Source organism: Homarus americanus, unplaced genomic scaffold (genome assembly GCF_018991925.1).
Source record: "Homarus americanus isolate GMGI-L3 unplaced genomic scaffold, GMGI_Hamer_2.0 scaffold20465, whole genome shotgun sequence".
In the NCBI taxonomy this organism is placed as follows: Eukaryota; Metazoa; Arthropoda; class Malacostraca; order Decapoda; family Nephropidae; genus Homarus; species Homarus americanus.
Genome location: NW_024756914.1, coordinates 79682 through 94058, shown reverse-complemented (window position 1 = coordinate 94058; position 14377 = coordinate 79682). Strand labels below are relative to the sequence as shown.

The window sequence follows — 14377 nt, the reverse complement described above, 5'->3', positions numbered from 1 at the left end:
TGGGGGAATTCGCTTTGTTGTTTACGAGAGAGGGTTAATTGTTTATATTTATCGATATTTATAATTATTTTTCTTTTTTGTTGTTAGGAGGTATTAATTTCTCGTTATTTCCAAGTTTTGTTTTGGTTAGCTAGATATCTAACTCTCTCAACCATTCAGCTATCTATTAGAAAAAAAAGCATATGAGTTATTAATCTTAAGAGCTCGATTTTGATTTAAAAGGAATTATCCATTTTTTTTTCTAATGCGAAGATAAATTTTTTATCACGTTTATTAAAAGTAAATATTGAGTGAGCCAGTTAATCAGTTGCTGGTATTGATATTAAGCTAAAGTCTAGTTGATGTTTTTATTTAAGGGGGGGGGGTGTTTAATTACGTTCACGCGGCTCAGTTTCCCGCCATTCCTGACTGGAGGGGTGGATGTTCTTCGCTCGTGAGGGATCCGTGTTATAAATGTAATATAATCCAGCTAGTAACTCGTTCTTGATATTTTGTTCTAAATAAATTTCCTTGGATGGTTGAGTATTGTTTTATTTAGCTATAAACTTATTAGAATAAAATGGTGTCATATCAACTCGGAAGTGACGTCATAATAGAAATTATGTCATGTCAACTCTGAACCCTTGAAGTAACTTTAAAACAGAATAAACTAGTATCATGCCATCTTGGAACCCCAAGAGCGTACCCCTCAATAGATGGTAAATACTAGTTCCAGTTTTTTCCGCTCTTGGTACTACAGTCAGACCACGGTACTGGCAAGGTCATGCGGTACGATGTACTCATTATTTAGCTCCTACATGGACGACATAACTGAAGATGTTTACAGTAAAAACGCAGACTAGCGTACGGCTGAGTTAAGGTATCGTATTTAGGGGTAGATTATCGTATTCATGGTAATAATAATGTATGAGTAGGTTAAGGCATCGTATTCAAGAAGTTATCGTACTTGAAGGTTTGTAAGTATCGTTGCGGTGGGAGTTGCGTCATTAGCCATACTCGATTGATAGAGAAATTAAGATATTCTCTCTTAGTTTATCATAATTATCATACACAAGGGTTAAATTATCATACTCGTAGGCCTTAGATATCGTACGTCGAGGCTAATTTGTTATGCGCATGGATTAAATTATCATACTCGAAAAGTTACAATATCGTTTTTCAATAGTTATCGTACTCTGAAGCGTAAACTATCGTACATCGGAATTAGCTTATCATACATTAGGGATCCAGTCAGCGTATGTAAGTTGTTTCATTACTGTTTTTTAAAAAGCTATTATACCTATAAGGCCTAATATACAGGGTATCCATAAATGATTACCCTAAAAAACAGTATGCTCTCATGTTTTAATCAGGGTAATTCATTTATGGACACCCTGTATTATACTCCCAGGATCACATTGCTCTTACTTGATGTACTTACCCATTTCTTCCCCCATTAGTTTTTTATTTGAAATACTGTACAAAAAAAACAAGTCATATTTTCTGTTATTCTATAATATAAAAGTAAATTTTTATATTTCCTTTCCTCTTTAGGTTATTATTCTTTAACAAATTTTGTACGTTATTTTTGTTTGCTATGAACTTATTTAAGGAACTATCTTGATACTGATAATATTAATTTTAAAACAGATGACTAACGATTGATTTGATTTCTTATTTAGGCATTAATTATTTGTTTACTTTACAAGGTTTTTCGTGTTTTAAAAAGTTATTAGATTTTACTAATTTTCGAATTAAAAATAAATTACAACTAATTTATACGTTTCACTAAAAACAAGTTACTGCTATGTTGAATTTAAAAAAAAAGTTATGAAAGATTTTGTAATTATTTTTACTCTAAAATTATCATTAATTATTTCCCGCCACGAAGGAGAAAAATAGTGTATGTCCGGGTAATAATCATTTATCGTTGTATTTTGTGAAGTATTTCGGTAAGATTATGAGTTATGGCGTCCAGTAAAAACAAAATTATGGTTATCGGAACATTTAATGGCGCACTTAATGGCGTCTGGTGTAGCGGAGAAGATGGCGGACGTTGTAAAGATGTCAACACAGATCTTTGATGTCGTTATTGACTTACGGAAAACAGACAAGTCTTAGCCCCTCTAATAAACCCTTGACCCCTAACCCGAATCCCAAGCCCGAACCCCTCATACCCGAATCTCAAACCCGAACCCCGCATACCCGAATCCCTAACCCGAACCCCTCATACCCGAATCTCAAACCCGAACCCCTCATACCCGAATCCCAAACCCGAACCCCGCATACCCGAATCCCAAACCCGAACCCCTCATACCCGAATCCCAAACCCGAACCCCTCATACCCGAATCCCAAACCCGAACCCCTCATACTCGAATCCCTAATACCAGACGGGATTAACTTGAATTCTTGGAATAATTAAAAGCCAATATTGTATCTCCAAACTCCAAGTTAATCATATTATATTGTTTTGTATCTGGATAATCATAATCATAATTAATATAGGTATAAAGTATAATGATAATCAGAGTTCATGAGTTCAAAATTTGGCTCTTGGGTTCGGGTTTAGGGATCGTAGTTGTGGGGTTCATTAGTGGCTCTTACAACTTACCAGGAAAAACTGACAAACGCAAAATAGATATTAGAGTCTGGTTTAGTTTCCGTAAAGTTAGAGTAGTAGCTCAGGTTCCTTGTAAGTTAGTCTGAGTCAATAATTTCTTAGTTTCACTTTGGGTTTGTGGCTAAGTTTCACTTAATTTATTGCGTTAGTCATTTGTTTCGTAGTTTTTGTCAGGGTGGCTTAGTGTCACTTTCTTTATCACGTTAGTCTTTTGTTTTCATAGCTGCCGTGAATGTTGCTCAATTTCACTTCGTCTATCGCGTTAGTCATTTGTTTTAGCTTCTGTCAGGGTTACTCATTTTCACATGTTTATCGCGTTAGTCTTTTGTTTCATAGCTGTCGTGAATGTTGCTCAATTTTACTTCATTTATCGCGTTAGTCATTTGTTTCATAGCTGTTGTATCTGGGTGGCTGAATTTTTTTTCTCTGTATACATAAAGAATAAAATAGAAAACAATAATAATCATAAATACCCAAATGGAAGATTATTTATATATATGAAACACGTATATAGACACAGACAATAAATATAAAGAGAATATAGACACTTCTCCCTCCTACATCTCTCAGTTTCTCCCCAATAGAGAAACTTCAAGTACTTATCTCACCATCTCACGTCATAACCAGATACGATGTTTTTTTTGTTTTTTTTCCACTCTCGAGAAGAAAAGTTTGACAAATTTCCATACTGCTTGCCAGGCCTGTTGTTGTCACCGCCCTTGTTGTACTGTATAGTGGTTATTTAAGGTGATTATTTTAGCAGTGTGTGTGTGTGTGTGTTTTGTAAGTTGGGGATTTTTCTTTGCAGGAGAGAGTGAAAGTAGAGAAAACAAATAGACAGACGGAAAACAGAGAGAGAGAGAGAGAGAGAGAGAGAGAGAGAGAGAGAGAGAGAGAGAGAGAGAGAGGCACGTGCATGAAGGGGATCCAGACACCTGTACTTACTTACACCTCTCCAACACCTGTACCTCACCTACAACTACCCCACACCTGTACCTCACCTACAACTACTCCCTACACTCAGCCTCACCTACAACTACCTCTACACCTGTGGCCTCACCTACAACTACCCTACACTCCACTCACCAACAACTACCCTACACCTGTACCTCACCTACAACTACCCCACACCTGTACCTCACCTACAACTACCCTACACCTGTACCTCACCTACAACTACCCTACACCTGTACCTCACCTTCAACTATCCTACACCTGTACCTCACCTTCAACTATCCTACACCTGTACCTCACCTTCAACTATCCTACACCTGTACGTTACCTACAACTACCCTACACCTGTACCTCACCTTCAACTATCCTACACCTGTACCTCACCTTCAACTATCCTACACCTGTACGTTACCTACATCTACAGTGGAAATACTATCAGGATAGCTGCCATCATGTTATTGTATTCTCTCAGTGAGTGCGGTACGGTCACACGGGATCAGTCTGGGGAGAACCCTAGCGAGTACAGGATCTCGGGGGGGGGGAGGCAGGTGCATGTGAAGAGACTGATGGAGGAGGAGAAGGAAGGGGAAGAAGAGGAGGAAGGAGAAAGAAGAAAAAGAGAGAGAAGGTGAATAGGAGGGAGAAGATGAGTAGGAGGAAGAGGAGGATGGTCATTCCAGGTTTTATATACCAGGTCCCTCTTTCCGCCCTCCCCTACCTCTACCTAATCACCCCCGGCACTCAGGTCATAGTATAGATACCAGCATAGATAAACTCACTACTTGTAGCTGTTAATTACGATCGATTGTTTAAACTAACTCTTACCCACACGCCTGGAGTGTTTGTGATTAATTAATGTTTAAGGGAGTGTTTGTGGGGGGAGCGGGGGGTGTTATACTGTACGTGGTATCTGATCTTAGATTACACTGTGCAGTATATGTATTTGTACTTGGTTATGTAGGTGTGGTATTGATAAAAGCACTTAGTTCAGTGTTTCTTAATATACAAATACTAAAACAGGTGATGTGTGTGATTACTAGCTACCCCTACACACATACACACACACGCACGTTTCACTTCTCCGGGAAAGGTTCGAACCACACACACTACGAACCCCATTGTGGATCCCAACAGATCATACTAGTGGGTGGATGGGTGAGTCCCCGAGCGGCCATGTTGAATATTAATGTTGGTGGTAATACCCGACCACACAGTGATCAATAACTGGCGGCAAGAGGCGGACTACCCACTTAATCCGCTTATTTGAGTAAATAGTTCGTTTTTTGTGCGATGTGTGTTATAATTTTACAAGCGATAAGGTCATTGCACACACACACACACACTGTATATATGCGTATCCGAACACAGGTGTGAGTGGATCAGTGTTGTATTCTAGTTGGGTGGTGGGGAATATGGTGGTAGTGGTGGTAATAATGATATTGATGGTGATAATGGTGGTGTTGAGGATGGCTGGTTGGTGTCTAGGTAATTCAATGTTGACGCTCTTGAGGCCTCACTCTTGTCAACTTAACTCACAAAACTTTATTATATTTACACCTGACTCGCTATAAATATATCTAGTTGTATTCTGAACCTGTATATGCCTCGCCCTTGTCTGTCGGTGAGTTGGTTTTCATTGCCTGTCAGTCAAACATTTTGTACTGTGCTTTATATTATTCTTTTCGTGCGTTTGTTGGTATAACTTTTAGGTAACGATGTGAATTTTCCAATAAGTAGTGTCGTTCTTCATTCCACTATTATTTCCAATATGTCGTTTCCCTGGTGTAAAGCCGCGTGTCCCGTGCACAATGTCTCCCTCACAGCACCCACAGGACCCAGGAATTTGACACAGCTGGAGAAGTAAGGGGCCTTCATAGCTCTTTAGGGTCTTGGTCGGCTGGTAAAACCGCTCGTCACACCATAATCGCACCCATGATTCTCAGTTTCCAATTGCTGAATGAGGTCGTTTAAAAACTGCCACTGTCCAATGGGTGCAAACATTTGGGTGGGAAATTGGTGGTCTGGAAGCGTTTGCGTTCGTCTGTTTATTGGCACAAACGTATGCTATTCAAATTCAGTCAGGTGTTACGGCCATATGGTCACTAATCTGATTAGAAAATTACTATTTATTAGCTATTTTATTCCAAACTATAATAATTCGCATGATATATATTTTTTCGTGTCTCAGAATGAGCTATAAGCCCAAATAGTATAAATATATTTTGGTTGCTAAGGAGCGGCATCAGCAGCTGGGCGTGTGTCCATGGCGGGGCGGGTCGTCGAATGCGCCGGGCCTAGCAGATCAATGTTGCGCGGAGTGACTGTCATGTCGGCGCGCTCAGGGAGGAGTGTAGTCTCGCTTCCTCACCTCAGACACTCACCACAGCTGATACGGAAAACTAGCGCACCGTAACCGTTGCTAGCTCTGCTGCTAAATATCGTGGTGATAGTGTAAAGTGGGTGCGATTTAGGAGCATTTCTGTCGTTTGGAAAGGACTGAGGTGCTTCATATTTGGTGAACTTTTGAAAACCACGCCCTAAGCAGACTTGTAACTTGCAGTCTCCCTGGCTAAGGCGCGGACCAACCAGGAGCCAGCCCGCGCGCGCCAACCACTTCCCGCCCATACTGTGACTACTGAATACAGCTCCAGCTGCATATCTCTGCATTTTACCCCTCTTTCCCACTGAAACACCATGTCTGAAGAAGGTAAGCTGCTCAGTATTGTGTTCTGCTGTAAGCCTGAGTAGATAGTTTGCACTCTTTGAGTCAGGAAAGGCGAAAATTTTGAGAAACAGTCTGTTGCCAACTTCCTGGCAGCCTCGTGGCCCTGCCGACTTCAGGGCGTGGCAGCACAACAGGTTGGCGCGCAAACAAAGAAACGTCGAAAAATGTCTATATAACTTTTCTGTATTTGTACATTACGTAAAACTATTTAATTAATGGTGTTGAAGTGATGAGTAAAATTTTAAGTTTCTACAACAAGAACTTGGGATGGTATTTGTAGAAATACTGTTGCCGGGTCGCAGGTTCCACACCGGCTTGGCTAGGAAGCGGTTAGGTCCACAGTATTAAGGAAGAAGTGGCAGCTCTTGCAAAAACTTCCTGTTATTGTAGTTAGAAGAGGGAAACTGTTGAGTTTTTTGCTTTGGTAACAAGGTAGTTTTGCCTTTGGTCATTTAGTGATCACTTATTAGTGAAATGGGTTCAGAAAGTAACTCCTAGTTTTATCTCTCGCTCAATCAAGATAAAGAAAGTACTCGACTGGTTATAAAGTTTACAATGAAAATGTCTTGTTTTAGGGGGATACATAGACTAGTTTTAATAAGTGTGTGTACTGTATGTGTCATGTATTACCTTTTTCCATATTCTCATGTTTATTAATATCATTATTAATCGATCTAGGGAGCATTACACCACTCAGTGCCAGAGCGCCGTCACCAGGAGTGTTGTGAATCACTTCAACATGACCGTGACGCACTCGAATAACTTGGTAATTCCTAGAACACAGCCCGTATGGTTCACCCCAGAGGCCAAGAGCTCTTTAACTCTTAACTTTATTTTCTCTTTAAACAATGAAGTGTTGAGTCAAAATCGATAATCTAGAATGACGATGATACTTCTTGAACTAAAGTTACTTGGGTGTTACTGAATTGATTTTTTACCCCATTTTAACGCCTTTGTGGAGTAAGATGTTTTTGTACCTGTGAGCAGCTGGGCTAAAGATAATGTGTTCAGGTGCACCAAAAGACGAAATCGTACCTGAAACTATATTATTTTTAACCAGGGGCATCGGGGTTAAAAATAAAACATGTTTGTTAATAAAGGAAGCTAAGATAAAAAAAATAAGAAACATCACAAAAAATATAGTAAAATGTTTATTATGTTGAATTAAAGGAAACATTCAGTGCTGATATTGGGTTATTTACACGAGCTGATTACACTGAAGTTGAGTTAATGAGAAAGGCGTTAATAATGACATAAATGCGATAGAGAAAACATGTCCTAAGTTACAGTGCTAATTAGTGAAAATGTTTTTAACTTATATCAGCGATGTTTTTTACTACTATATGAATAGGTTATAGTAGTGTGGTTTATGGGGGTGTTAATATTATAGTGTTAGGTCTTGTTATCTTTGTCCTCCAGAAACGACCTCATAAGTTATTTAGGGAATTTAAGTAGTCAGGTATGTGCGTAGGTTATGCGTTAGCTAGAGGCAATAGTATCATTTGCGTAAGTTAGAAAGCCTAGTTAATGACGTGCGTAAGTTATGGTAAGTTAAGACTTGGATATTACTTTTATTAATATCAGGAAGAAAACGTTAATCAGAAATTTGAAAGGTTCAAATTAGATTTAAAGAATATTACTAAATTCACAAATCAAAGGAAACCAAAGGAGAATAGACAATACAATAATATAAATGGAACATTCACCCGTCTTTGTGTGGCTGGTTCGATAAATCCTAAACAAATGACGATCGTAAAGTTATTGTGAATCTATTGAGTTCAGTTTTTTGTTCCCCGGGCGTGTAAAAAAAAGGGGGGGGGGGTTGTCTTGAATGAATTGAATTTATAGTTTAATTTTAGGTGAAAGGGAAAAAAGTTGCCGCGAGTTGAAAGGATTTAAGGAAAGTAAAGCTTAATTTGAGATTGAGGCTTAATGAAAGAGAATCTCTCCCCTGGGTCTGATAAATGAAAGTACGTGAGATTTTCGTAATAAGACTTGAAGGTAATGATACTTTCTGCGGTGTTAAATTTGAGGTTATATTTAATCGATATATATTTTTTTTTGCCCATGATACTCTGAGACTTTAACCGAACATTGATTCAGAAATAACCGTGAGTCATTTTATATATATATATATATATGAAGTTATGATAGTTTGGTTATATTCTTAATTCTATTTTGATATTTTTATGCTTCAATTTAATATGTATTGAAATTAAAAAATCCTCATTGCATAGGGTATTTCCAACGAATTCAGGCCGTTTGTTTTATGTACCTGTAAATGCTCAGGTTAGCTCCGCCATTTTATTTTATATTTTTTTTTGGTAAGGATATTCACTGATGTGTTTTTGTTCATCCATATAATAAAAAAAATGGTGGGGGAGTAAGGAAATACGAATTTGAACACCATTAACTTAACTAACCTAACCTTGCCAAAACTACCCGAGGTCTGTTACATTATTATAAGTTATGTTCATTTGATTCCTGCAGTCTGCTTGTTTCATCAATGATATCCAATTTCCTCTCTATTTCCTCGCCTCTCCTCTCAGATTCGCAATATTCTCCGCATTAAGACAAACATAATAGTGAAGATCCTGTCAAAATATATCAAGATCTAAAATGGCGGAGCTAAACAGGATTTTTATCTAAGAAGACATCAAACGTTAGGCTGTTGTTGCTGGAGTCACATGTAACTCAACAGAGAAATTTGATCAACCTAACCTAACCAAACTAAACATAACCTAGCCTAACCAAACTAAACATAACCTAACCAAACATAACCTAACATTACCTAACATTACCCAACATAGCCTAACCTAACCAAACATAACCTAACCCAGGGATAGTACAAGATATTTTATAGTTAAGTTTGGTTACATAGTTTTAGGTTAGGTTATGTCTGGTCAGGTAAAGTTAGGTTAGGTTTACTTGTGTCCGTCTTCATGAATGAGTTTTTTTTTATTCCATCAATCTCCATCACGTTTCACCTTCATTTTTACTCTAAACTTTTTCACACTCCTTCACTCTTCATTATTCTCATTCACTCCATTTTACCATCACTCTCTACCCTCTTGCGTCATTCTTTGCGTCACTGCGTCACTCCTTATCATTTTCTTCACTTTTCATTACCCCCCTTTCCATTTTCAATCATTCCCTATCCTCTTGCGTCACACATTGCGTCATTACTTGCGTCGTTGTGCCATTATTTGCGTCACTGCGTCATTCCTTGCGTCGTTGCGTGACGGTTTGAGTAATCATGAGGCAGCCAACCAACCAACACCTGAAAAACCTCGCTGATATACCCCTTCCGGTCTGCCTGCAGTTGCCAGTGTTTGTTTTGTTTCGTCTTTTTTTTTGTCTGTCTCCCAGCTGTTTTCAGAGCTTCTAGTTGTGTCTGTGGACAGTTGACAGACACCCCGCTGGACACAATTATCACTACATATATATTAAACTGGACAAAATGCATCCAGCTTAGTGTTCAGACTAGATAGAATTCATCCAGTCAAATAATGAACCAGACAGAATTCCCAAGAAAGTGTTAGTGGACAAAATTCAGCCACTAAATACTGAAATCGGACAAAATTCAATCGCCAAATAATATACTGGACAAAACTTGACCTTGCCAAATCCCTCTGGACAAAATGCTACCACTAGAGTAATGGGGATGTGGTTAACCTCTCGAGAGAAAAAGGTGTGAGTGAGTGCGTGATTGAGATGAGGGTACCCCACTATATAGGAGGAGGGGGGGTCAGAGTGGTGGTATAAAGGGGAAAGCCAGGTAGGAGTGAGGGGTAGTGAGGAAGGAGGTGAGACAGGGGTAGTGAGGGAAGGAGGTGAACAGTGAGAAGGAGGATGAGAAGAGAGTAGTGAGGAAGGAGGAGACAGTGGGGGTAGTGAGGAAGGAGGTGGACAGTGGGGGTAGTGAGGAAGGTGAGACAGGGGGTAGTGAGGAAGGAGGTGAGACAGTGGGTGGTAGTGGGGAGGAGGTGAGACAGTGAGGGGTAGTGAGGAAGGAGGGTGAGACAGTGGGGGGTAGTGAGGAGGAGGGTGAGACAGTGAGGGGAGTAGGAGGGAGGAGGGTGAGACAGTGGTGGAGGGGAAGGAGGTGAGACAGTGGGGTAGTGGGGAAGGAGGGTGAGACAGTGGGGGTAGTGAGGGAAGGAGGGTGAGACAGAGGGGTAGTGAGGGAAGGAGGGTGAGACAGTGAGGGAAGGAGGATGAGACAGAGAGGGGTAGTGAGGGAAGGAGGATGAGACAGTGGGGAGTAGTGAGGGAAGGAGGTGAGACAGTGGGGTAGTGAGGAAGAGAGGGTGAGACAGAGAGGGTAGTGAGGGAAGGAGGGTGAGACAGTGGGTGGTAGTGAGAGGAGGTGAGACGAGGGGTAGTGAGGGAAGGAGGGTGAGACAGTGAGGGTAGTGAGGGAAGGAGGGTGAGACAGTGGGGGTAGTGAGGGAAGGAGGAGGTGAGACAGTGGGGAGTAGTGAGGCTGGTGAGACAAGGTGGGGGTCGTAAGGAGGGAAGGGGGGAGTTGAGGTGGTACATAAGCATGACTCATCGCTAACAGGGCTGCTGCCCTCCCCACACACACACGCACTGTCGCCATCTCTACGCTGTCTACTGCGGAGAGGGTGGTGGGGAGGGCAGGTGAGGGGAAGAGCAGGAAGTGAGAGGGTAGGGCAGGAGGTGAGGGTGGGAAAGGGCGGGCAGGGGGGAGGGAGGTACATAACTGACCTTTTGAATTAGGGAATAAATTGTTGGATTTTTAAAGGGCAGGGAATATTTCTTACTCTTGTGGCAGGGGAAAAATATGTCATTGGTTTAAGAGGTAAATTAGAGATAGGGAAAAAAACATGCTTGTATTACTGAGAGAGAGAGAGAGAGAGAGAGAGCTATCTCACTAAAATATCCTCATAAATATCTTAAATTCACTGGAGTATCATATGAATTTTTTAGGTTGAATTTATTTTCGTGTGTTTTATTTATTTTATTGGAGTGATTTAGCCGTTTATTCCACCCAATTTATGACGGGACGGGATGATGGTGTTGACAGACGGAGAGACATTTATGATTGAAGTGGTCTCTTATGGGTCAGATGCTGGTAGTGTGGTGGTAGTAGTAGAGTGGCGATGGTGGTGGTAGTGAGGCGATGGTGGTAGGGAGGAAATGGTGGTGGTGGTGGTAGTAAGATGGTGGTGGTAATAAGGTGATGGTGGTATAGTATGTTCGAGGGTGGTTACTGGTGGTTTGTCGCAGTGGATGGTGGTAGTTCCTTGGATTGTGGTAGTGGTAGCAGTAGTGGTTAGTAAGTAATGTTAATAGTGTGATGAATGAATGGTGATGGTGGCAATTCTCCTCCTCTCCTTTCTTCTCATTTTCTTTCTCTTCCCCCTCCTTCTTTCCCATTTTTCTTCTCCTCCTCCTCCTTTTCCTCCTCACCCCTTCTCTTCCTCCCTTCCCCCTTCCTCCTGCCCATCTCCCTTTCCTCCTTCTACTCCCTCCCTCTTCCCCCACCCCCCCTCCTCACCCGGACATGCCACACTATTGTCAAGCCAGATTACTAATGACACTGTCTAGCGCTGTGTCATCCTGGACGTCGTTTGTCAGGTGTCGTATCATTAGCAGGTTCCTTAAGGGTAATTGACACGAAGTTAACTTACTTAATACTTGAGGGTTACTTAAGAAAGTGGACGTAGATCTCTTTAAGTGTGTCTGTCTATTTATTTTTATCTACTTATCTATCTATTTATTTCTGTCCTTCATATTCTTCTTCTTCCTCCTCCTCCTCCTCCTCCTCCTCCTCCTCCCTTACTTCATGTTTCATTATCCTCTCCTCGTCCTTGTATCTTCCTTATCCATCCTTCCTTTTATCTCCTGTCTCATCTTTCTCCTTACTATTCTCATTCTCCTCCTCTTTTCACCTCCCCATCCTCCCCTCTGCTTCTTCCGTCCTCTCCTTCCTTCACCCCTCCTCCTTTCCTTCTCCTCTCAACGTTTCCCACCCCTCTCCTTCCTTCTTTCCTTCTCCTCTCAACGTTCTCTCCCTCTCCTCCCCCCTTCCTCCCCTCTCCCTCCTCCCTATCATCTTCTCCTATCTCAAACACACTAATTCCACCTCCCATGTTGGCTGTCAGGCAGAATCATACAACTACTGCTGCTACACCTTGTGACGTGTACAACCAAGGGGGCCAAATTAAACCCCGAAACCGGACCCGGAATCGAAACCCGGGATCGGATCCGAGTTTTCGTACAAATACCGTGAAAGTGTTCAGGTTTGGTTAAGTTAGGTTTTGTTTAGGGTAGGTTAGGTAATTGTAGGAAAGGGTAGGTTAAGGAAGGTTATGTTAGGGGTAGGTTAGGTAATTGTACGGCAGGGTAGGGTAGGTTAGGTTGGGTTATGTTAGGGTCGGTTAGGATATGTCGAGGTAGGTTGGGTTATGTTAAGGTAAGTTAAGCTACAGTTATTAGGGTAGGTTAGGTAATATTTGAAGTAGGTTAAGCTATATTAGGGTAAGTTAGGTCATGTTAGTGTAAGGTTAGTTTAGGACAGTGTAAGGTTGGGTTAGGGCTAGATTAAGTTAGGCTTAGCTGGGTTAGATGATGATAAGCTAATTATACCTATGTGTACCAGGTATTCCCAGCTCGTGTCTACTCCCAGGTGTGTATGTATGTATGTACTATGTACGTGTGTGTGTGTCTTCTGTTATTACCAGTTAGTGTTTACAATTGGCGTACGAGCGACGGAGGTATATATACTGGAGTTATTGAAGTTATCAGATCTTGTGTGCTTGCTTGTTGCTTGTGTGTGAGAGAGAGTCACCTTGTGCTTGTTGGAAAATACGTCTTCCTTGGAACTGTTTATGCTGATGTTAACTTTCCCTGCGACCCTCCCTTTCTCCCTCCCTCCCCTCTCCCTCCTCCCCTCCTCTCCTCCCCTCCCTCCCTCTCCCTCCCCTCCCTCTCCCTCCCTTCATCCCTCCCTCCCTTCTCTCTCTCCACACACAGACGTATATATCAGGACATTATCAGGTCTGTATGTCATGTATACAGAGTTGTGTTTGTATTCTGTGATTGATGATGTCTTTACCTTATACGTGTGTTTTGATGTATGTGTATTTGGTGTGCATGTATGTACTGTATGTGAAGCTGGCCTACATGGTGTAAGTGTGTTTAATCGTTTTTGTGTTTTATTTATATTTATTGGTGTGTGTGTGTATGTGTGTGTGTGTCTGCGCGGGCTAGTTTCTCTCTCCTCTCCTCCCATCCCCTCTTTCTCTCCCTCCTATTCTCACTCTCTTTTTCTACCCTTCCTTTTCTTCTCCCTTTCTTGCCTTCCCTCACTCTCCTCTTTCTCTCCTCATCTATCTTCATTCCTCCTCTCTGTTCCCCCCTCCCTCTCCTACCTCCCCTTTTACCTCAAGTAGTGAAAGCTGTAAGAGTCACAACTAGAAAAGGGCGCCATTAAGGGTCACTTTTCACCACACCGACACCCGGAATTATCGATCACCATTATGGAACCCATTTTTTAGCGCCACTCCACTGTGAAACCTGGATACTTCTGCCTGACCATAGTGGCAGTGTCGTTTATATTTCAACCAGTATGGAACCCTGATTTATATGTGTATTGGACCCCTTGAATTATACGATCCTCTTGGCAAATCGGATTTAGGGACAACCAGTCTAGAATTTGGAGTTATAAACGACTTCTCTGGAACCCGGAATTATAAACGACCTCTCTGAAACCCGGAATTATAAACGACCTCTCTGGAACCCTGAATTATAAACGACCTCTTTGGAACCCTGAATTATAAACGACCTCTCTGGAACCCGGAATTATAAACGACCTCTTTGGAAGCCGGAATTATAAACGACCTCTTTGGACCTCGGAATTATAAACGACCTCTTTGGAACCCGGAATTATAAACGACCTCTCTGGAACCCGGAATTATAAACGACCACTGGAACCCTGGAATTATAGCACATCGAAGTATTGGAACCCGGAGTTATAAATTGCCAGGATGAAAAATGAGGGAACATGGCTGGCTGAATATATCGGCTCTTGCCCAGGGGAAAATGTGACCTACCTCTCTCTCTCTCTCTC

General features: G+C 41.4%; 1 protein-coding gene across 3 annotated transcripts in view; it reads left to right on the top strand.

Annotated features, from left to right (window-relative positions):
• Positions 1 to 5870: 5870 nt before the first annotated feature.
• LOC121857171 (phenylacetaldehyde reductase-like) overlaps positions 5871 to 14377 on the top strand; it is a 49388-nt gene continuing 40881 nt past the window's right edge. The window contains exon 1 of one of the 3 annotated variants that reach the window (XM_042353088.1): positions 5871 to 6261. In XM_042353088.1, the coding sequence (XP_042209022.1) occupies positions 6249 to 6261 (13 nt within the window). In that variant the 5' untranslated portion in view covers positions 5871 to 6248. The remainder of the gene's footprint in view (positions 6262 to 14377) is intronic. The other 2 variants (XM_042353087.1, XM_042353086.1) reach the window with 2 other exon arrangements.